The sequence below is a fragment of the Babylonia areolata genome, chromosome 2 (assembly GCF_041734735.1).
Source record: "Babylonia areolata isolate BAREFJ2019XMU chromosome 2, ASM4173473v1, whole genome shotgun sequence".
In the NCBI taxonomy this organism is placed as follows: Eukaryota; Metazoa; Mollusca; class Gastropoda; order Neogastropoda; family Buccinidae; genus Babylonia; species Babylonia areolata.
In genome coordinates this window covers 6,801,096-6,824,343 of record NC_134877.1, presented here as the reverse complement: position 1 = coordinate 6,824,343, position 23,248 = coordinate 6,801,096, and the positions used below count along the sequence as shown (strand labels likewise).

General features: G+C 42.8%; 2 protein-coding genes across 4 annotated transcripts in view; one reads left to right on the top strand and one right to left on the bottom strand.

The window, feature by feature from the left end:
• Positions 1–18,602, top strand: part of LOC143297105 (uncharacterized) — a 36,507-nt gene extending 17,905 nt beyond the window's left edge. Inside the window, exons 6-10 of one of the 2 annotated variants that reach the window (XM_076609287.1) lie at positions 884–1,131; positions 3,491–3,584; positions 6,740–6,795; positions 9,918–10,229; positions 17,917–18,602. In XM_076609287.1, coding sequence (XP_076465402.1) covers positions 884–1,131; positions 3,491–3,584; positions 6,740–6,795; positions 9,918–10,229; positions 17,917–17,923 — 717 coding nt within the window. In that variant the 3' untranslated portion in view covers positions 17,924–18,602. The remainder of the gene's footprint in view (positions 1–883; positions 1,132–3,490; positions 3,585–6,739; positions 6,796–9,917; positions 10,230–17,916) is intronic. The other variant, XM_076609280.1, reaches the window with a different exon arrangement.
• The window catches only part of LOC143297090 (uncharacterized), a 70,482-nt gene continuing 59,470 nt past the window's right edge, over positions 12,237–23,248 (bottom strand). For both annotated transcript variants that reach the window (XM_076609265.1, XM_076609270.1), the window contains exons 7-10: positions 21,540–21,684; positions 19,916–20,098; positions 19,566–19,647; positions 12,237–16,850 (exon numbers count right to left, since the gene is read on the bottom strand). In XM_076609265.1, the coding sequence (XP_076465380.1) occupies positions 16,678–16,850; positions 19,566–19,647; positions 19,916–20,098; positions 21,540–21,684 (583 nt within the window). In that variant the 3' untranslated portion in view covers positions 12,237–16,677. The remainder of the gene's footprint in view (positions 16,851–19,565; positions 19,648–19,915; positions 20,099–21,539; positions 21,685–23,248) is intronic.

The following is a 23,248-nucleotide window of genomic DNA, read 5'->3' as shown; positions in this document are numbered from 1 at the left end:
CAGTTTCCCCCGTCCTCCTTTTCACCCATCCGTTTATCTTCTCCCTCCCTCCCTCATTCACGTCATACCCCTCAACCTTTATGCAGAAGCACTGTTTTCAGTTCCATTCATCCATCCATCCATCCATCCTTCCTCTCCCTCCCTCCTTATTTCATTCATGTCACACCCCTAAACCGGTTGCAAAAACAGTATCTCCAATTCCTCCATCAATCCATCCATCCATCCATCCATCCTCTCCCTCATTCACATCACACCCCTCAACACATATGCAAAAGTAGTATCTTCAGTTTCTCCCTCCCTTCCTTGCTTTATTCATTCCATCCATCCATCCATCCATCCATCCATCTATCTTCTCTCTCCCTGCCTCATTCACACCCCTCTACACGTATAAAGACGCAGTATTTTTCAATTCTTCCGTTAATCCATCCATCCATCCATCCATCCATCCTCTCCCTGCCTCATTCACACCCCTCTACACGTATAAAGACGCAGTATTTTTCAATTCTTCCGTCAATCCATCCATCCATCCATCCATCCATCCTCTCCCTCCCTCATTCACACCCCTCTACACGTATAAAGACGCAGTATTTTTCAATTCTTCCGTCAATCCATCCATCCATCCATCCTCTCCCTGCCTCATTCACACCCCTCTACACGTATAAAGACGCAGTATTTTTCAATTCTTCCGTCAATCCATCCATCCATCCATCAATCCATCCTCTCTCTCTCTCTCATTCACACCCCTCAAACACGTATGAAGAAGCAGTATTTTCGCTTCCATCCATCCACCCATCCATCCATCATTCATCTATCCATCCACCCATCCAATAACTCCCACTATCACTCACTCCACACCCCCATCCCTCCATCCCTAAACCCGCAGGCAGGCATAGTGACCTCCAAGGGAGACAACGCGCTGTGGGGCACCAGGATACACAGCAACACCATGGGCGTCACCATCGACTGCATCTTCGAAGTGGATGGGAACTTCGCCATCTTGAAGGTCCGAGAATGCGACACTACTATCCGTTTCCGGTCCTACAACGAAAACGATGAACCGAACGCGCAAGTGCGCATGCCCGGCTTGGCTGTGATCTCGCCTGAAAGGGCCGTGTTTCCACCTGGCAGTGAGTGAGTAGGAAGGAAGGAAGGAAGGGAGGAAGGGAGAGAGGAAGGAGAGAGTGAAGGGGTGTTATTGCTTAGTGTGTGTGTGTGTGTGTGTGTGTGTGTGTGTGTGTGTGTGTGTGTGTGTGTGTGTTCGTTTTTAACGTCTAACCACATTTGTGATTTTAGACTTTGTGTGTGTGTGTGTGTGTGTGTGTGTGTGTTCAGAAGGGGTAGCTAGGGAATGGGGTCTGGGGAAACGGTAGTGGTGTTTTTTTGTTTGTTTTTATGATGTGTAAGGAGGGGTGGTGCGCTCTCTCTCTCTCTCTCTCTCTCTCGGTGTATGAGCACGCGCGCGCGCCTCCATATCAGCAGCAGCATCATTCTCATTCATGGTTTAAGAAAACAGGAAAGAAATAAGATGACTTTCATGTCGTGCTCTCATGGTATCTGTAGTTTTGATGTCCACCCACTTCCATGCCATTGATGATTCGGGGCAAAGTCTTTGGTGACGTCACATTCATAGGCGCTGTCGTACAGTATCAGTATCAGTAGCTCAAGGAGGCGTCACTGCGTTCGGTCAAATCCATATACGCTACACCACATCTGCCAAGCAGATGCCTGACCAGCAGCGTAACCCAACGCGCTTAGTCAGGCTGTCGTCAGAGGGAACGTGGTCGCCGTCTTCAATCAAGAGTGTGTAAAGGTGGGGGGGGGGGGGGGGGGGGGGGGCTCATCCAGTCTGGCTCCACAAATAACCCATTATTGTTGGCATCAGGGGGGATTAGTGTGTGATGATGTCCTGTATGATGTGGAAACTGAACAGGCACTACTACTGAACACCACAGAAGTGACCCAGAAGCAATGCCAGGGTCTCATCTGGCGTGTGGCCTAAGGGCGACCTATGAGGGGTATCTCCCCTGTGGAATACTGATGTTGGCAGCAGGAGATGAGCCTGAGTATAGCTGTGTATGAGGTATTCGGAATGAGCAGTATGAAGGAAAAGCCAGACGACAAGGCAGATAAAAAAAACCCAAACCAAACCAAACCAAACAAAACGAAATCACATGTCAGATTGCACGTGCAAGATCATTTGTCTGAAGAATAATTGTGGAGAAGTAACAATTCAGGGTACTGCAAATCCGAGAAATGGACTGATTTGCTCATGTACGTCCTTCCCCTCCCCCATCGCCCCCCTCCCTCGCCGAGTAAATGTACCAGATTTTCTTGGCCTTCTTGAGATATGTTCAGAATTGACCCTCTCATCCCAGTCCGCCCATCCTCTGCACACATTCCTATCCCTCTCCTATTCTTGAAAGGTGAAAAACTCCGAGGACATCATCAAAATGTCTTTTATTCCCTATTCTATGGCCTGTCATTAAAAAAAAAAAATCCAATCATGAACATCCATCATTGTAGTTATCGAAGTATCATACAAATTGTTACCGTTTGTCCGCCCCCCTCATACCCCTACGCTCTCTCAGATAAATATTTTAAAAAAGATCCTGGATCCCCCTCTTCCACCCCCACCCAACACACATCTATTCCATTCGTTCTTATTATTTTTTAAATTATTTTTATTTATTTATTTTTTAATCTAATTTTTATTTTATTTGTCATTTTACATTTTTTTGTATTAAAAAAAAAATTATTATTATTTTTTTTTTCTCAAGGCCTGACTAAGCGCGCGTTGGGTTACGCTGCTGGTCAGGCATCTGCTTGGCAGATGTGGTGTAGCGTATATGGATTTGACCGAACGCAGTGACCGCCTCCTTGAGCTACTGATGCTGATACTGATACATTCGTTCTTAGCCAATTGTCGACGCCTTCGCAGCCTATCATGAAACTCTGTCCACTGGACATACCCAGATTCAAACACTGACTGTTGGCCGCCGTTCTTTCTCTGTCTCTGGACCTTGCGATTGGAATGAACTTCCTTTTTCGCTTCGTCAAGTCTCCACAATCAGCTCTTTCAAGTCTGGCCTTAAAACCCACCTCTTCCCAAAATAGCCTCCCTTGCCTGCCCTTCCTTGTCTTTAGTTTACTACAGTTTTAGAGTTATGCATGCGTGTGAATGACTGGTGCGAAAGCGCTTTGATTTGTCTCTGCACAAGATCCAGCGCTATATAAATACCATTATTATTATTATTATTATTATTATTTGCGTTAGACAGGCAAACCGAGGTGAAGAGAAAACGTCCTCTTTGGAGGTTGTCACTGATACTCACATTGCCATGTGTGTGTGTGTGTGTGTGTGTGTGTGTGTGTGTGTGTGTGTGTGTGTGTGTGTGTGTGTGTGTGTGTGTGTGTGTGTGTGTGCGTGCGTGCGTGTGTGTTTGTGTGTGTGTGTGTGTGTGTGTGTGTGTGTGTGTGTGTGTGTGTACAGGTACCCCAATTATCTGTGCAGTAAGCCCACAGATCACAACGACACTTTGTTTTGGGATAGAGGAGTGGAGCTGGGAATCAACAATTCTCATGGGGTATTACCTTATTCTGCCCTTCATGTGTGTGTGTGTGTGTGTGTGTGTGTGTGTGTGTGTGTGTGTGTGTGTGTGTGTGTGTGTGTGTGTGCGTGCGTATGTGCGTCTGTTTCAGTTTGTATGTATGCGTTCGTGTGTGTGCGTGTGCGCGCGCAAGCTTGTGTGAATAATTTTCATTTGCATGTCAGTCCACAAAGTGATTTTCGAAAACAGGAACTCTACAAAGAAATCATGAAAAAGAAAATCTGAATATAGAAAATACACTTTCCTGTTGACAACAAACAATAAGCCCTAGATTCCATGTTGAAGCAGCACAACAAATTAATGAGAAGTGTGTTGGTATATCATCCAATGAATATTCTTTGAAAGGATGATAAAATAAGTTGAAGTGACTACAAATGCAATGGAACATAACATGACTGAAATCTTTTCACCACAATGTTTTTAAATTTCAGTTCCCGTTTGAATTATGTTTGTATTAGAAGCATTTGCTGAACAGCACATAAAACCGATTTCGATTCGACGAAAAAACACCTTAAACAAAAACAAAAGAAAAACAGAGCATGATATAAAAAAAACATTCATCAATAATGCTGATCAAATACGCGTACCACAAAGTTGTTAAAATGACAGTGTGCACTTGATTTTCAGCATATGAATGTGATTTATGCACCTAAAATGCTACCAGTTGAGTTTGATAATTATCATATTATACTACACGCTGAAAGATAGTGCCCGAAACAGAATAACTTTGTGACCTGGAGACGAATTTGATTTTATTATGATGTGATATCATAGCAATTCACGAAAAGAATTTCTTTGAAGCAAGTCGTGTTCACTATTTTGTATACATGATGTCTTTAAAGTCGGGAAACGTTACTCATTCTATTTCATAAATCAAAGGCGATAAATGCTTGTTAGAAAGATGATCATTTTGAAATTACAGTGGACTAATGTTAAAAGTGCGACATTCAAAGATTATTTTTGATACATTTGATGGTTTTTGTGCTACCAATGTTGTTGATGATATTGGGGGGGAAATTTGGTAGATTATTTCAAACACGTAAATCATGTTTATGTCGACGGCGTCATAATATCAGCAGTGCACGGTCCAGCCTTACTTTGCGTATGATACATCGTGTAGCTTAGTGTTGCTGAATTTTCAATTTTTAATTTTTATTCGGTGACTTGGTATAATCATACCACGAACTATTCCTCCTAGAATGGTAACATCTATCCCATTGCAACACAGATGTTTGGCTCTTAAATATACACATACTGTCTCCCACACATCTGCGCTGTGCCATTCAGGGCCAGATACCCCTGCTATCTTTCTCTAACTTGTTAAAGGATATCTGCGGGCCTGGTGGCGCTAGATAACGAGGTCTACGTGATCACTTATCTACTGAGTTATTCATAGTTCAGCCATCGTTGCCCTTCCCTTCTCGATTGTTATTATTTTCCTGTGGGTTATTTGTATTTGTATTTGTATTTCTTTTTATCACAACAGATTTCTCTGGTTACACCAAGTCCCGAAAACTTATGGCCAAGTTTGTTTGTTCGGTTCGGATGTACCTGTTCCATGCTGTCCTGAACTGAGCGAATATGGGCCTTCGAACCCCAGCTGGATTGTTTTCGCGATCTTAGCAGCGCTGTTTTGCTTAGCGTCACGAAACTGCCCAAGTCTGCACCAATTACAGACTAAAATGGCGCTGTTTTGCTTAGCGTCACGAAACTGCCCAAGTCTGCACCAATTACAGACTAAAATGGCGCTGTTTTGCTTAGCGTCACGAAACTGCCCAAGTCTGCACCAATTACAGACTCAAATGGCGCTGTTTTGCTTAGCGTCACGAAACTGCCCAAGTCTGCACCAATTACAGACTAAAATGGCGCTGTTTTGCTTAGCGTCACGAAACTGCCCAAGTCTGCACCAATTACAGACTAAAATGGCGCTGTTTTGCTTAGCGTCACGAAACTGCCCAAGTCTGCACCAATTACAGACAAATGGCGCTGTTTTGCTTAGCGTCACGAAACTGCCCAAGTCTGCACCAATTACAGACTCAAATGGCGCTGTTTTGCTTAGCGTCACGAAACTGCCCAAGTCTGCACCAATTACAGACTCAAATGGCGCTGTTTTGCTTAGCGTCACGAAACTGCCCAAGTCTGCACCAATTACAGACTCAAATGGCGCTGTTTTGCTTAGCGTCACGAAACTGCCCAAGTCTGCACCAATTACAGACTCAAATGGCGCTGTTTTGCTTAGCGTCACGAAACTGCCCAAGTCTGCACCAATTACAGACTCAAATGGCGCTGTTTTGCTTAGCGTCACGAAACTGCCCAAGTCTGCACCAATTACAGACTAAAATGGCGCTGTTTTGCTTTGCGTCACGAAACTGCCCAAGTCTGCACCAATTACAGACTCAAATGGCGCTGTTTTGCTTAGCGTCACGAAACTGCCCAAGTCTGCACCAATTACAGACTCAAATGGCGCTGTTTTGCTTAGCGTCACGAAACTGCCCAAGTCTGCACCAATTACAGACTCAAATGGCGCTGTTTTGCTTTGCGTCACGAAACTGCCCAAGTCTGCACCAATTACAGACTCAAATGGCGCTGTTTTGCTTTGCGTCACGAAACTGCCCAAGTCTGCACCAATTACAGACTAAAATGGCGCTGTTTTGCTTTGCGTCACGAAACTGCCCAAGTCTGCACCAATTACAGACTAAAATGGCGCTGTTTTGCTTTGCGTCACGAAACTGCCCAAGTCTGCACCAATTACAGACTCAAATGGCGCTGTTTTGCTTAGCGTCACGAAACTGCCCAAGTCTGCACCAATTACAGACTCAAATGGCGCTGTTTTGCTTAGCGTCACGAAACTGCCCAAGTCTGCACCAATTACAGACTCAAATGGCGCTGTTTTGCTTAGCGTCACGAAACTGCCCAAGTCTGCACCAATTACAGACTCAAATGGCGCTGTAAATGCAACCCAGTTGCATTCGGTTCCTGGCATGTAATGTTTTTTGTTGTTGTTGTCATCAAGTTCATTATCTTCCATTTGTTTGTTTTTTTGTTTTTTTGTGTGTGTGTGTGTGGTCATCTTCTATTCTCCAAAAAGGTTAGGGAAAGTAATCTTGAGTTTTGTTTCTGTTCTGTTGCAGGCAGCTCTTCACGATGTTCTGCAACATGGCTTTGAAATCGGCCACGACCTTCTGATGTAAGTTTGATATAAAATCTTACATATTCTACAAATATGTAGGACAGTTAGTCGTATCCTATCGAAACCTTTAGGACGGCAGAGGAGTCAGCTGCTGTCCCGACTGTCTGGACTGAAATGTGGTTATAGTGGAGACTGTCTTGACCATGATACCTCCCCACTCTCTCGGGCAAGAGGATTTTAGGACAGTCAGCGTTGGGAGGGTTCCCACAGGTCAACTAGCCCCCAAGGCTGTAGCACCTAAGAACCAGTGCAGTCTTGCCTCCTAGTTTGTGAGCCACAGTCCTTCACATAATACTAAACTGTCAGTAAAGTTCCATTGCGTTGGAGAAACGATTGATCACACAGCTCTAATTACTTTGCAGCTGGCTCAGTCTCTGATATGTCGATCGTTGAGTCCCTGTATAAATTACGTACAACTACATGATGTATACAGCAGGCTGTCCATCTTGCTTGTCTGGATATCTTACTGGCCAGAACATTCAGCCAGGTTTTCGATTGTTGGAGTTCATTTTCAAAAAGTCCAAAAAAGATCATGTTACTCCTCTCTTGCGTCAACTTCATTGGTTTTGCATTCAATACAGAAATCAGTACAAAATGCACAAAATTGCCATTTTAGCTTTTCGCCACTTTGAAGGTTCTCTCCCATCTTACTTATCTTTTGTTCTTCACACTTACACTCCATACCGTTCTCTAAGGTCTTCTGGCGGAAAGCTCCTTCGAGTCCCCAAATTCTCTTCAAAGACATCAGTCAAAGGGCTTTTCAGTATCAAGCATCTTCTGTCTGGAATTCTCTTCCTCTGGAATTTCGGCACTCAGCAACACTGTCATCTTTCAAAGGATGATTTAAAACACACTTGTTCAAAATGACCTTTCGATGTGACGTGGTATCCTCCCACCCTCTGCGCTCCCCCTGTGTCCCCCGTCTATTGGTTTATTCCTGTGGTGCGTGTGCTAGTGGGTCGGTGTTTCCTCTGTGTGTGTGTGTGTGTGTGTGTGTGTGTGTGTGTGTGTGGTGCCTTTTTCCTGCGATTATTCATATCTGCAATTTGTAGTATTGTATTGGTGTATATACATGTTGTTTTTCATGTACTCTTGTGCGGTATAATGCGCAATTGTATATGTATTATCTCATTTGAGGCGCTGAGAGCCCATCATATGGGTAGTTTGCGCCATATAAATACAATATATTATTATTATTATTATTATCAATTCCGGCAAGGACCGGGGTTTCCACTCTGCCCGATACTATATTAGGCTTTAAGTGGTGGAAGGGGTTCTGAGAGTTTGTGTGAGACGTCGAAACCCGAATTCAGCATGGACTTATCACATGTACAAGAACATATGCTGCCAAGCGAGTTGTACCTGACGGAATTCTGTCCCAAATAAATAAGGAAAGAAAGAAAGGGAAAAAAAAAAGAAAAAAGGAAAGAAAGAAGAGAGAGAGAGAGAGAGAGAGAGAGAGAGAGAGAGAGAGACAGAGAGAGACAGAGAGAGACAGAGAGAGAGAGAGAGAGAGAGGTTAGGAAAAGGGAACATTATATTGATAATGATAATGATAGTATCTATATAGCGCTGAATCTTGTGCAGAGACAAATCTAAGCGCTTTCACACCAGTCATTTACACGCAATCATAACTCTAAAACTGAAGAAACTGCAGACAAGGAAGAGGCAGGGAAGGGAGGCTATCTTGTGAAGAGGTGGGTTTTAAGGCCAGACTTGAAAGAGCTGAGTGCGGAAACCTGACGAAGCGAAAGAGGAAGTTCATTCCAAATGCAAGGTCCAGAGACAGAGAAAAAACGGCGTCCAACAGTGGAGTGTTTGAATCTGGGTATGCGTAAACAGAGGGGATCCGAAGCCGATCGTAGAGAGCGAGATGGAGTGTAGAGATAAAGGCAGTCACAAAGATAGGAAGGGGCAGATTTGTGAATACATAGAGTGCTGATCTTATACTTTATTCTGTGTGAGACAGGGAGCCAACGGAGATGTTGCAAAGGGATAGATAGATGCACAGATAGATAGACAGATAGGTAGACAGACAGACGAAGTCCCCTGTTGTGATCTCAGTGTTCTTATGCTTTAAAATGCAAACACATTACGCCACACTTAAAGCATACTATATTTCTAAACATTTTTAAAGAAACCATCTAAACTTTATTTCCTGCTACTGTACATATTTCTATACATTCTGAACAAAACATCTAAACTTATTTCCTGCAACCATTCATGTTACGTTGTGAAACCCTTTCCCCTCTATATTTGTTTGAACAAGAACCCGTATTTCCGGCTACTTTGTCATTGTCACATCACATGTGAAACTGTACATTACATATACACTGTATATTACATCACGTGTGAAGCTACATATTTGTTTAAAAGCTATAACTCCTCTTCTCCTATGATATCTACACCTGGGTTAGAAAATCAAACGTTTTTTTTTCCTCTTGCTGTTGCTATTCATCACATGTTAAAGTGCATTATATTTGTTAACAAGAGAAGCAAGGCATTCAAGACTCACTTGTGACTGAGTAAAACACACAAGCTTTTTATGTATTGAGTATAGTTTCAAAATGTAATGTCTAGGATGAGAAAGATCAATTTAAAGCAAATTAAGTCCCCTAGCATTAATTAGAGTAATTTCCCTTTTTTACTATCTGCACCAAAATGTTTGCAAAATAAATAAAATTTCCATGCTTAGCAAAAGAAGTTCCTGTTTGAACAAAAAATGATAATAATGACTGCTCTTGTTGTTGGGTCAGAATAAGAGGTCAAAGTGCCAAGATTAGAGAATACAAAAAATATAAATATAACAGTAAATGCAGTTTAAGTGCATATAATTAGGCTTCATTATTTATTTTTTGTGCCCATCCCAGAGGTGCAATATTTCTATGCCTAATTTGGTGTCAACTGACAAAGTATTTGCAGAGAAAATGTCGATGTGAAAGTTTACCACGGGCACACAGACACACACACACACACACACACAGACAACCGAACACCGGGTTAAAACATAGACTCACTTTGTTTACACAAGTGAGTCAAAAACAGCAGCAACAACAACAACACAATAACCCTGTTGTCCCACTGTTTTATCAGTAGTTACTCGATCTCCGTCTCCACAGACAAGACCAGACCAAACTCCTGTTGCCCAATGCACCGGAGTGTTCCCGGGCCGTCAAGGCTTTCCGTGACTGTGATGCGGACAAGCGTGCGGCAGCCGTCCACAGCTGCATGCAGTTAATGTCCAAACGCCGCATGATCAGGTGTCTGCGCAGGGACGTTCTGGAAGCCTTCACCTTCTGTCTGAGGGTCTACTGCGGCAAGGGCGACTGCTTCGTGCTCAAGAGGATGCTCTCCAGGGCCATGCGCATTGATAAGGATATGTGCAGTCCTCCCAGACGGATCCGCAAGAACGTCAATTGTACTTTCCCAGAGTAGGTTTTTTTGTTTTTGTTTTTTGTTGTCTTTCCTTCTTGTTGTAAGGGTGCGTTCATACTAGTTTCTACACGGTACGGACTCAGACAGGGGCTGGTTGAAGACGTGCACAGAAACTAAATCCTTTCCTGTCATGAAAGACGGGGAGAGGCGTTTGTATTGCATATTGTCAGACGCAGTCAGCTCCAACCAGAATTTTGCGGTGCACAGCTTTTTTTCGCCCTTCTGTATCTGGTCGTGGGGCTTGACCTTGTGCACGATTGTGACTATGGTCAACTGTCTTTTCTGAGGAAATTGATTACATGACTTACGACAAAAATCTGATAGCTAGTGTTTAGAACGGATATTCTCCCAAGCGACAAGTGAGATACCCCCCTACCCCCTCCTATCCCCCGCCACCTCCCCCCCCCCCCCAAAAAAAAGAGAAAAAAAAGGTGTTGCATGATCAACAAAATTTAGGTGAAAAAAAAAACCCCGGGAAATAAGAAACAAACATCATGTTAGATGCGAATCTGGCAATACATTTCTTCATTGAAATATGCTCTGTTTAATCTATTTATGGAAAAAACAGAAATATTCATTCCAGGTCCGCTTGGAGAACACGACTGTGATGTCCGCATTAATTTGCTGCTCTGCAAGCGATTGCTGGCAGTGTGTGACTGTATGCAGTATGAACGGATTTGATGTGTCTGTTTGACGGTAACTGGCTGACAGTTCTTGCCATGTCTTGTATGAACACACCCTTAAATAGGAAAGATATGATTTGGAAGGTAGAAGGCTGTGGATTGTTAAGCATGGATTGTAGTTAGGGACTGCTATTTTCTTCTCTCTATGCGTATTTTTGTGTGTTGGGCGTGGTTCGGTAAGAGGATCAGCGAACTCGCCCCCAACTCCCCTCACACATACATCCTAAATAAAGAAGATAAAAAATAACAACAATGGCAACAACAAACAAAACAACAGCCAAAAAACCACGACACTGGTAATTTCGGAAATGCAAAGGAGGACAAGGGAGATAATTATCTGACAAGTAGACACCTTCTTTAAGGCAAAGGGTGACAACTTCAGACGATTGCGCACGTTGCACTTTCCATCCTCTTATACACAGGTGGATAAGAGGCACACACACACACACACACACACACACACACACACACACACACCAAAACAAACAAACAAACAAAACACACACACACACACAAACAATCCAAACTTCTTATTGCCCTGTACGCAAGCTGATAAAAAGCACTAAGAAGGCAATGTCTCAAAACTGATAAATCGTATGACTCTGATGCGGGATTTGTGTGTTATTTCCTCGAAAGATTGCAGCTTACAGTCAGGTTGTGATGGACATGTTTACTGAACTTCTACAGCTGTCGGGTAGAAGCTCCTTGATTCATCGGACTGCAGCAAAGTAAATGTAGTGTCTGCAGTATTATTCGGGGTAAACGAAGGAGGGGGAGAGCAGTGTTGAATTGAACTGAAGATGCTAGCTAAGCAAAAGTAAAATATGTAGTGACACGCATGCGATTTGAGTTGCATATGTCAGGGATGGTGGGGGAGGGGGGGGGGGGCGTGGGGGAGGAATGTTAAAATTTGATTGAAGATGTTGAGATTGGACTGAAGTAGCTGGTCAAGGAAAAGTAAAATATGTCATGGTACACTTGTGTGATGGTGAGTTGCATACGTCAAGAGTGTGTGTGTGTGTGTGTGTGTGTGTGTGTGTGTGTGTGTGCGTGCGTGTGTGTGTGTGTGTGTGTGTGTGTGTTTGTGTGCGTGCGCGTGTGTGTGTGTGTGTGTGTGTGAAAATGAAACAGAGATTGAGTGACAGAGATAGACAAATAGATATATATATATATGTGTGTGTGTGTGTGTGTGCGTGCGCGCGCGCGCGTGTGTGTGTATGTGTGTGTGTGTGTGTGTGTGTGTGTGTGTGTGTGAGTGTGAAAATGAAACAGAGATTGAGTGACAAAGATAGACAAACAGACAGACTGAACGAAGAAAAGTTTATTTCAAATACATCTCCAGCAGACTAAAGGAAGACAAAAAGAGAGAGAAAAACAAATCGAGCAATGATGAGTCGATGTAAAGAAAAAAAACGCTGAAAGTCATGATACACAAGAAGGGAATAAAGCGTTCGTAGAAAAATAAAGCCAGAGACGTTTTTAAATAAAAGGAAAAAACAAACAAATAAACAGCTACAACAATTGCCCCCATACAGCAGATCTACTGTTTTCAAAGAAATGCACCATTCGATATGGTTTCAATACCACACACCACCGTACCAAATTAAGCTGAACTGACAAAATTTTGAAACAAACAAATCAACAAATGAATGAATACATAATCATAGATGTTAACAGATGAAGATCGACAGACAGATTGATAGGCAGACAGACAGGTAGATAGACAGGAATGTGTACATACATCAAGCAGAGAAATTATGGGAAAGAGATATTAAAAAGTGCATATATAACCTTTCACACAGACATGTATGACTCGTTCTTCACTAATGCTATGCAGGCAGTTTCACTATTTAAACAAAACACGGATCTAATATCAATAATTTGAACTAACAGCAGTTTAAAAATCGAATAGATATGCAAGAACAAAAATATCATTAGCATGTTAAACGGGAAAAAAACAACAACACAACAAACAAAAAAACAACAAAACAAATGATGCGTTCGCTCGAGCTGATGCACATACAACCAGACATGCAGAAAGGCATATGCCCAACGCACGGTACTAACGCACACATAAACGTGCGCGCGTGCACGCTCACACACACACACACACACACACACACACACATATATATATATATCGTCATCGGCCTCCTTCCGTCTCGAGAAATAATGGCTCTCTCTATATATATACGAGAGATAAATGACAAACGAAAACTCACAAAATGCCAATCCTGAAACGTTAGCAGTTTTCAGAATGGCTTTACAGCATCGACTGAAATATCAATAATGAACTTAATCATCAAGATTATAAATTAACACCCGAGTCTGGCCAAAGTTACAAGCAAAATCATTGTATTGTCTCAGTTTGAGAAACGCAAGTCAGTGAAAAATATGTCATGAAACGTGATTCACGTGGAGAAATATTCTATATAAAAAGAGAGCACGTTAAAGTGTTTCTTGTAATAAATGTGATGAAAAACCTTGTGTGAAATAATAAGACAGGCTGGCGTAACAAGTTCTATCTGCTCTCGGTACCCGTGACAACTGGACTAAGAAAAAAAAAATCTTTCTCTCTCCCTCTCTTTACCTTCTACGAGTGTCTTTATGTTGGGCCTCTAACCTTCTACGTGTGTCTTTATATTGGCCTTCAACCTTCAACGTGTGTCTTTATGTTGGTCCTCCAACCTTCTGTCTTTATGTTGGGCCTCTAACCTTCTACGTGTGTCTTTAGGTTGGGCTTCTAACCTTCTACGTGTGTCTTTAGGTTGGGCATTCACCTTTCTACGTGTGTCTTTATGTTGGGCCTTCAACCTTCTACGTGTGTCTTTATATTGGACCTCTAACGTTCTACGTGTGCCTTTATATTGGGCCTCTAACCTTCTACGTGTGTCTTTAGGTTGGGCCTCTAGCCTTGTACGTGCGTCTTTATGTTGGGCTTCTAACCTTCTACGTGTATCTTTATGTTGGGCCTTCAACCTTCTACGTGTGTTTTTATGTTGGCCTTCTAACCTTGTACGTGTGTCTTTATGTTGGGCCTTCAACCTTCTACATGTGTTTTTATGTTGGCCTTCTAACCTTGTACGTGTGTCTTTATGTTGGGCTTCTAACCTTCTACGTGTGTTTTTATGTTGGGCTTCTAACCTTCTACGTGTATCTTTATGTTGGGCCTTCAACCTTCTACGTGTGTTTTTATGTTGGCCTTCTGACCTTGTACGTGTGTCTTTATGTTGGGCCTTCAACCTTCTACATGTGTTTTTATGTTGGCCTTCTAACCTTCTACGTGTGTCTTTATGTTGGGCCTTCAACCTTCTACATGTGTTTTTATGTTGGCCTTCCAACCTTCTACGTGTCTTTATGTTGGGCCTCTAACCTTCTACGTGTCTTTATGTTGGGCCTCTAACCTTCTACGTGTGTCTTTATGTTGGGCCTCTAACCTTCTACGTGTGTCTTTATGCTGGGCTTCTAACCTTCTACGTGTGTCTTTATGCTGGGCTTCTAACCTTCTACGTGTGTCTTTATGTTGGGCCTCTGACCTTCTACATGTGTTTTTATGTTGGGCCTTCAACCTTCAACGTGTGTCTTTATGTTGGGCCTCTGACCTTCTACATGTGTTTTTATGTTGGGCCTTTAACCTCCTACGTGTGTCTCTATATTGGCCTTCAACCTTCAACGTGTGTCGTTATGTTAGGCCTCCAACCTTCTGTCTTTATGTTGGGCCTCTAGCCTTCTACGTGTCTTTATGTTGGGCTTCTAACCTTCTACGTGTGTCTTTATGTTGGACTTCTAACCTTCTACGTGTGTCTTTATGTTGGGCCTTCAACCTTCTACGTGTGTTTTTATGTTGGAGCTCTGGCCTTCCACGTGTGTCTTTATGTTGGGCTTCTAACCTTCTACGTGTGTCTTTATGTTGGCCTTCTAACATTCTACGTGTGTCTTTAGGTTGGGCTTCTAACCTTCTACGTGTGTCTTTATGTTGGCCTTCTAACCTTCTACGTGCGTCTTTATGTTGGGCTTCTAACCTTCTACGTGTGTCTTTATGTTGGCCTTCTAACATTCTACGTGTGTCTTTAGGTTGGGCTTCTAACCTTCTACGTGTGTCTTTACGTTGGACATCTAACCTTCTACGTGTGTCTTTATGTAGGGCCTCTAACCTTCTACGTGTGTCTTTATGTTGGGCTTCTAACCTTCTACGTGTGTCTTTATGCTGGGCTTCTAACCTTCTACATGTGTCTTTACGTTGGTCATTCACACGCATGCACGTTCTTGCTATTGGCAGCACATGCCGTTGTCTACGTCTCCAACCTAAGCTCAGTGGAACAGACAGTTGCGAGTACTGCTTATTCATTGAAAAAATCCCGAGAAAAATAATATTGTAAACATACATACATCCTTTCTTTCTTTCTTAAAAAAAAATCAGCTACCACAATTTTCGACCTCACCACCACCACCCTCCCCATCCCCTCCTTTTTTTTTGGCTTAGCCTACACTTCACAAACATCTCAAATATCATACTGCAAGCAATGCACAGATATTTTAAACGGCAATACATGTTTGACGATAGACCTCCAGCAGACATGGAAAATGAAAACTAGAAAGAGGAAATAGAAATAAGCTAAAACATAATCACACTAGGTAATTCCACATGCAAGGGGTTTCTCTATTAGTCTAGAGACATCTATGTGTGCTTCTATGTAGCTGTGAACCCCAACAAAGAACAAAATTGCATCAGTACGAATCGGCTAGGAAGGAAGTGTTAAGACTATTATTTATGAAACTCTCTCTCTCTCTCTCTCTCGTCCCCACTCAACCCCCACCACCCACATACATACATGCATGCACGAAGGCACATACAGTTACAAAATCACACTCAGCTACATGTAAGCATGCAAAAAAAACACCCACGTACGGTTGCAGTACTTCATATTCACATTCATGTGGGCATGTGAGGGTGTATAAAAGGACACACACACACACACACACACACACACACAACTGGTCTCCAAATGCACACACACACACGTGTTATGGAGTAATAGCCAATACAAACATACACAGGTTGTATGGTTTCTTAAAAAAAACAAACCCAAAACACGCAGATTGAATTAGAATGAGATTTAAGACGATGCAAAGGTGTGCACACCAATACTTTGTGGCTTTAAAAAAAATTCATGAAAGCACAGAATAAACACTGTTGTAAGCTGATAACTGATAATGAACGATAATGATAAATATGCTGACAAAGTATTCATAATGTTAATGTTTGGTTCAATAGATGGTAAAAGTTAGATCGATGTTTTTAATCACGACAACAGTGACCTCGTCTCTGATATCAAAGTAGTAAAAGTAGCAATAATTATAATAACAAAAAATGATAATGATAATGATGATGATGATGATGATGATAATAATAATAATAATAATAATAATAATACCAAAACTTACACTGATGAAATATCAAAAATAGTATTATGATCTGAAAGATAAAATATGCAGGTCCTGTCACTTTTCATCCAACACTCTCCAGTCTACAGTAATTTGAATGCACATGCGAAGGCTTAAAACGTGAAAACATCCCTCTTTCGTCATATAAAAACAACAACAACAAAAACGAAACAACAACAACAACAATCAAACACGGTTACATAGTTCAAACATGTTGATAAACTCTCTCTCTCCTGTGCAAACTTGGCCTCTTCAGCGGACAGTCATTACTAGTGGAATGTACCCGTCCCACAAAACACGCTGTGTGTAGTTTCTCTCACGATCCAGCGAAGACCGACACCAGCGGAAGCAGAACTGCAAGCAGACAGGAAGCGGAAAGCGGAGGTGACAGGGCAACGCTGGTGACGACCATGATGTCGGTGACTCGGATCATGGAGATTTTGTGCTCCGACACCCTCGGGAGTTCTATGTGCTGCATGATTCTTCCCGCTGAAGAAGAAATTGGAAAGCCGACAGGCTAGCTGGGCTATATATTACATCACCACAGCAGCAACAAAAGCAACGCCACAACAACGTCAACAACAGCAACTAAAGCAGCAACAGTAGTAGCAGGAACAGTAGTAGCAGCAGTAGCAGTAACAGCAGCAGCACCACAACCACCACAACCACCACTGCAACCAACTAGATACGAACAATAATTTAGGCCTGAGATATTTCCAGAAAAAATCGCGTGTAAGATTCTTCGTCTGGATGGGTAGCCAACATCGACTTGTCGATGAATCTGCTACACAATTTCTTTTCCGGGGAGGGGGCGGAGAGGAAGGGGGGTAAGGGGAGGGGGGTCAGAGATTACCCCCAGAATGCAGTAACGTGAAGACGAGCACGAAGACTTCCGTCTTGAAAGGACGTCTTTTACAGTCCTTTGTGATGTGCAAGGTCTCGGATACAAATCTGTCAGTTTTGTTCCAATGAAACCCCCACCAGACATTTGTGAAACGTTGGCTCAGTGGTAATGCATCCATCCAGGATACAAACGACCACGGGTTCTAGTCCCTCACGCACCGAGCATTTAAAAAAAAATCATTTTTTTTACTACGCTCTCCACTTGACCCTGAGTGGTGGTCTGACTGCTAGTCTTTCGGATGAGGCGATAATTATAACCGAGCTTCCGTGTGCTGCATGCCCGTAAAAGTATCCATTTTGTCTGTACTCTGACAGAACTATGTAATGTAGCAAAATCCACTTTGATAGTCAACCGAGCACATTTAATTTGCAGACAGAAAAAAAAAATGATGAGCAGCGTTGCTCTGTGGTGAAGCGCTCTCCCCGGGGGCAGCAACCCACATTTCACACAAACGTTATGACAGAAAAGCAATACAATACAATACAATACAATACAATACAATCACATTTGTGCACGCGTTTTGCACTTATCCATTGAAAGGATTTTTTTTTTTAATAACAGAATGGTGTCACATTTGACAAGAAAGAAACACGATCAGTATGATGAATCTTAAAATTTTGTTTTGTCTGTTTGTTTATTTTATTTGTCCAGGACATGAGCACGAGTTACCACCACAACCACCACCACCATCACCACCACCACCACCACCATCACCACCACCACTACCACTACTACTACTGACGATGATGACGATGATGATGATGATGTTGATATTGGACATTTATATAGCACATTTTCCAGAAGTACTGCTCAGCGCGCTTTACATTTCGTATTGCATTGCATTGTATTGTATTACTAATTTTTGTCACAACAGATTTCTCTGTGCGAAATTCGGGCTGCTCTCCCCAGGGAGAGCGCGTCGCTACACTGAGAGCGCCACCCATTTGTTGTTGTTGTTGTTGTTGTTGTTGTTCTTCGTTCATGGGCTGCGATCTCCCACGTTCACTCGTATGTACACAAGTGGTCTTTTACGTGTATGACCGTTTTTACGCCGCCATGTAGGCAGCCATACTCCGTTTTCGGGGGGATGTATGCTGGGTACGTTCTTGTTTCCATAACTCACCGAAAGCTGACATGGATTACAGGACCTTTAAAGTGCGTATTTGATGTTCTGCTTGCTTACACACACGAAGGGGGTTCAGGCACAAGCAGGTCTGCACATGTATTGACCCGGGAAATCGGAAACATATCTACTCTTTACCCATCAGGCGCCGTTACCGAGATTCGAACTCGGGACCCTACGATTGAAAATCCAACGCTTTAACCACTCGGCTATTGCACCCGTCTAGACGAAATCAATCCACAAGTGCACAACATTTATTCTGTCGTTCACGTACACACGAACATCATACTGCTCTTGAATTTGCTCCTGATAGGTTAGCATCTTACAAAATAAAAATAAAAGATACCGTATGCCTTTTCTTAAGAAAATAAAACGAAACAAACAGATGAGATACGGTATCAGAGTGGGAAAGCGTGTGGGGAGAGGATTGTTTCAAGCATTTTCAAACCAAGTAGAGGTTTTTTTGAGAAACGCCCAAAATGGACTATAATATATGCCTGGATTCTATGTATGTATAAATCAAAATCAAACCATTGACACAGTTCGAAGGAGCTGAAGTAACCAACTTACGTGTTATTCACTTACCTACCTACCTAACTCACCAGCCAGCCGGTTAACCATGAAATCATCCCAACCAACCAGCCAACCAGCCAGCCAACCAACCAACCAGCCAACCAACCAACCAACCAGCCAACCAACCAACCAACGACTGACTGACTGACTGACTGACTAGCCACATTGCCAGACAACACATCATACTCACACACACCACGAGGGACGTGGTGGCGGTCTTCACTCTGGGAGGGACGCTCACTCAGTCTGGCTCCGCGACTAAGCCATTATTGTCGTTAGTAGGGGGCTTAGTAGGTGATGTCCTAAGTACGTTAAAACAGAACAGGCACCACTGAACACCACCGAAGTGACTCAGCAGCAGTGCAGGGTCTCCTCTGGTGTGTGACCTCCTGGCGACCTAACATCGATGGTTCCCTGTGGACTGCCGACGCTGGAACTGCGACGGACGAACCCGGGTGTGGCTGTGTATGGGGGAATCTAAATGAGCGGCGTGGGAGTAATGCCACTGAAACGGTGCAGATGATGGGGCAGCAAAACAAAAAACAAAAAAAAAACAAAAAACAAAAAAAACCAAAAAAAAACAACAACAACACATCATACTCACCGTTGTCAATGTCACCAAAGGCGTACAGCTGATGCCAGTCGTTGACCAGATCGAGATCCGAGTTCGCAAGTCGTTTTTTGTACTGTGGGCAAAACAGTAATAATGCTGCTGCTGATGAATTTGAAGAATGTAATGATGATGATAATAGTGATAACGATAAAAACAATAATAACAACAACAAAGACAAAAGAAGAAGAAGAAGAAGAAGAAGAAGAAGAAGAAGAAGAAGAAGAAGAAAATGACAAGGAAAAGAAACAAGATGAACAAAAAGGAGATGGAAGAGGTGGAGGAGGGGGGAGTGGGGGGGTGGGGGGGGGGGGGGGGGGCGAGGGGGGTCGGTGTATAAGTACCTTCAGAGGGCGTCTGACGTGACAGTAGATGTGCCCGTTCTGCAGCTGACCTTTCAGAAACTCCAGACGATTGGCCTTCTCCTGAGGACGAGTGTGCATCACAGTGTTGCCTAGCGACATAGACGTGACTTCTGCCGACAACTTCCGCTTCAGCTTGCAGCCAATGACGTCATCGTCACCACCCTGAGCACACAAGAAGGGGGGGGGGGGGGGGGGGGGGGGGGGGGGGGGGGGGGGGGAATGAGTTGAATCTAAGACATCACAAAGAACATCCACTGACCCAGAAACATTGTCGGGAAATGTCACTCAGGAGATTAAGATATCGTAGCGAAATGTCATCTCGCTATGGAACATCACCATGAAAGTCTATTCATCCTCTCGCTATTCACTAAAAGACACTGTCATCATAGAACAACGTTTGGAAAACTTACTTACCACAGGATGTCACATGGAAAATCTAATCATAATAAGACGTCGTCAGTAAAAGCCAATAAAGCATTACAAATAATGTCCACTCACATTTAAACATTATTACGAAAGTCAGCGCACCTTAAAACACCACGAGAGTCCACTCATGCTATACATAATTAAACTAAGAAAATTAGCTCACCCGGAAACATCACGAATAAAACGAACACCCTAAACATCATTAAGAAAACTTACTCACCCTAAAGCATTATCAAGAAAACTAACTCGCCATAAAACATTAACTCTCCATACGAGCGGCGAAAGAGACAACGTCAACAGCGTTTCACCCCAATTACCACCATCAAAATATTGCAAGCGGAAGGCTCTTATACTGAAGTGGTGAATGTTGTCAAAGAATACCACAATTCTGACTACGGAAGCTAAAGGTTGGGTCATTCAGACACCCACTGGACATCCGAGGGGTCTGTGTAAAGGAGGAGAGAGGACTGCTCGTACTGAGTGAGTTAAGAAAACCCAGTCATCCCAAAATGTCATCAAGAAAAAAAACAACATATTCACTATATAAGAACTTTCCACTTACCCTAAAACATCGCTAGGAAAATCAGCCCATGTTTAAAAAATGGTCAGTTCACACCAAAATATTGTTGGGAAAGTCCACCACGAATATACCACCGTCACATTTTTAACCTCCACTTTCACCACCCCTCCGCCCTCCACCACACACTTTTCTTTCTTTCTTTACACCATCTCTCCCCTCCCCCCTCCTCCTTCCTCTAACTGACGTGGTGCAGTGTGCGTGGCTGTAGGATCAGTCTGCATGAAACGGAAACTGAAACTGAAAGAAGGAAAGCCCGCTCACCATAAACCAAAGTCAGATTCCCGTTTTTGCCCTCCCCCTACACGCCTCCACCCCCTCCCTTCTACTTTCTTTTTCTCTCTCTCTGTCTCTTCTTCTTCTTCTTTTCCAAGAAGGCGTGGTGTAGCTGAAACTGAAACCGATACCAGGAAAGTCAACTCAGGATAAACCATGGTAAGATTTTTAAAAAACAACAACTCCCAACCCTTTCCTTTTTCTTTTCTTTCTTTGTTTCCTCCTTTCTTTTCTTTCAAAGCAGGCGTGGTGTATTGTGCAAGGGTATTGAACCACTTCGACCCCTCCGCGGAACTGAAACTGAAACCAGGGAAGTCCGCTCACCATGAACTTATCGGAGGAAAAGCCCACAGCCACCCAGCCAGTGCTCCTGGCGCTGATCTCAATGTCCGCGATCTCCATGTTGCCAAGGACGCGATAACTCAACATGTAGTCACAGGTCAGATGGCCACATCCTTCCCACCCGTACCTGTGGATACAGGAAAGACCGAAGACCACGTCACTGTGGAGCGATGATAATGATGATGATGGTGATTGTGGTGGTGGTGGTGGTGGCGGTGATGGTGATGGTGCAGATGGTGGTGGTGTTGGTGAGATGGGTACTGGGTTGAGATGATGATTGATTGATTGATTGATATGAATACTCATTTAGCACCTATCCTCGGTCAGAGACCACGCTCTAAGCACTTTGCTTTACAAACACGGGGTCATTTGCACAACAGGCTGCTTACCTGGGTAGAGCCAACTGACGGCTACAACTGGGCGCTCATCATTCGTTTCCTGTGTCATTCAATCATATTCCAGGCACACACACATACACACTCAGACAAACATGTAACATTTTACGCGTATGACCATTTTATTTATTTACCTCACCATGTAGGCAGCCACACTCCGTTTTCGGGGGTGTGCATGCTGGGTATGTTCTTGTTTCCATAACCCACCAAACGCTGACATTGATGGCAGTGACTTTAACGTGCGTATTTGATCTTCTTTCAACTTACTTCGAAACAACACGGCTGTTATATTCATTTCAACCATCTATAAGCCCGTGAAAAAGTGTATCGTATATTATATATTTTTGACTCACTTGTGTAAACAAAGTGAGTCTATGTTTTAACCCGGTGTTCGGTTGTCTGTGTGTGTGTGTGTGTGTGTGTGTGTGTGTGTGTGTGTGTGTGTGTGTGTGTGTGTCCGTGGTAAACTTTAAATTGACATTTTCTCTGCAAATACTTTTGTCAGTTGACACCAAATTTGGCATAAAAATAGGAAAAATTCAGTTCTTTCCAGTCATCTTGTTTAAAACAAAATTGCACCTCTGGGATGGGCACAAAAAAATTAAAAAAGAAGCCTAATTATATGCAAACTGGATTTACTGTTATATTTATATTTTTTATATTCTCTAAACTTGGCACTTTGACCTCTTATTCTGACACAACAACAAGAGGAGTCATTATTATCATTTTTTGTTCAAACAGGAACTTCTTTTGCTAAGCATGCAATTTTTATTTATTTTGCAAACGTTTTGGTGCAGATAGTAAAAAAGGGAAATTACTCTGTAATTAATGCTAGGGGACTTAATTTATCACAAGTGAGTCTTGAAGGCCTTGCCTCTCTTGCTATATATTTCAGATTGAATGTGATTTTTCTCAAGTCTGAACAAAAAAGACACTTGTAAATAAAACGATGTTCGTTTGCAAGTGCATTTCCACAAACAAAACACTTTTCCTCCTTCGATTTTCTGTAAATGATGGATGTGGGTTATTGTTTAGTGTTCACGCACCAAGTCGTATTTCTGTCAATGCCATTCTAAACCAAAATAAACTGACGGACTGCAAATAGCATTCGTTTCGGAAACATTTTTAAATGACCTGAATAGATCGAATCTGTTGTTTTCTCTCTAAACACAACTAAAAATTATGTTCAAGTTTCGACACCTTGATTGTGCCATACAAAACACACACACGCACGCACACACACACACACACACACACACACACACAGATAATGGGGACAGGCAGCAAGGGATGGTA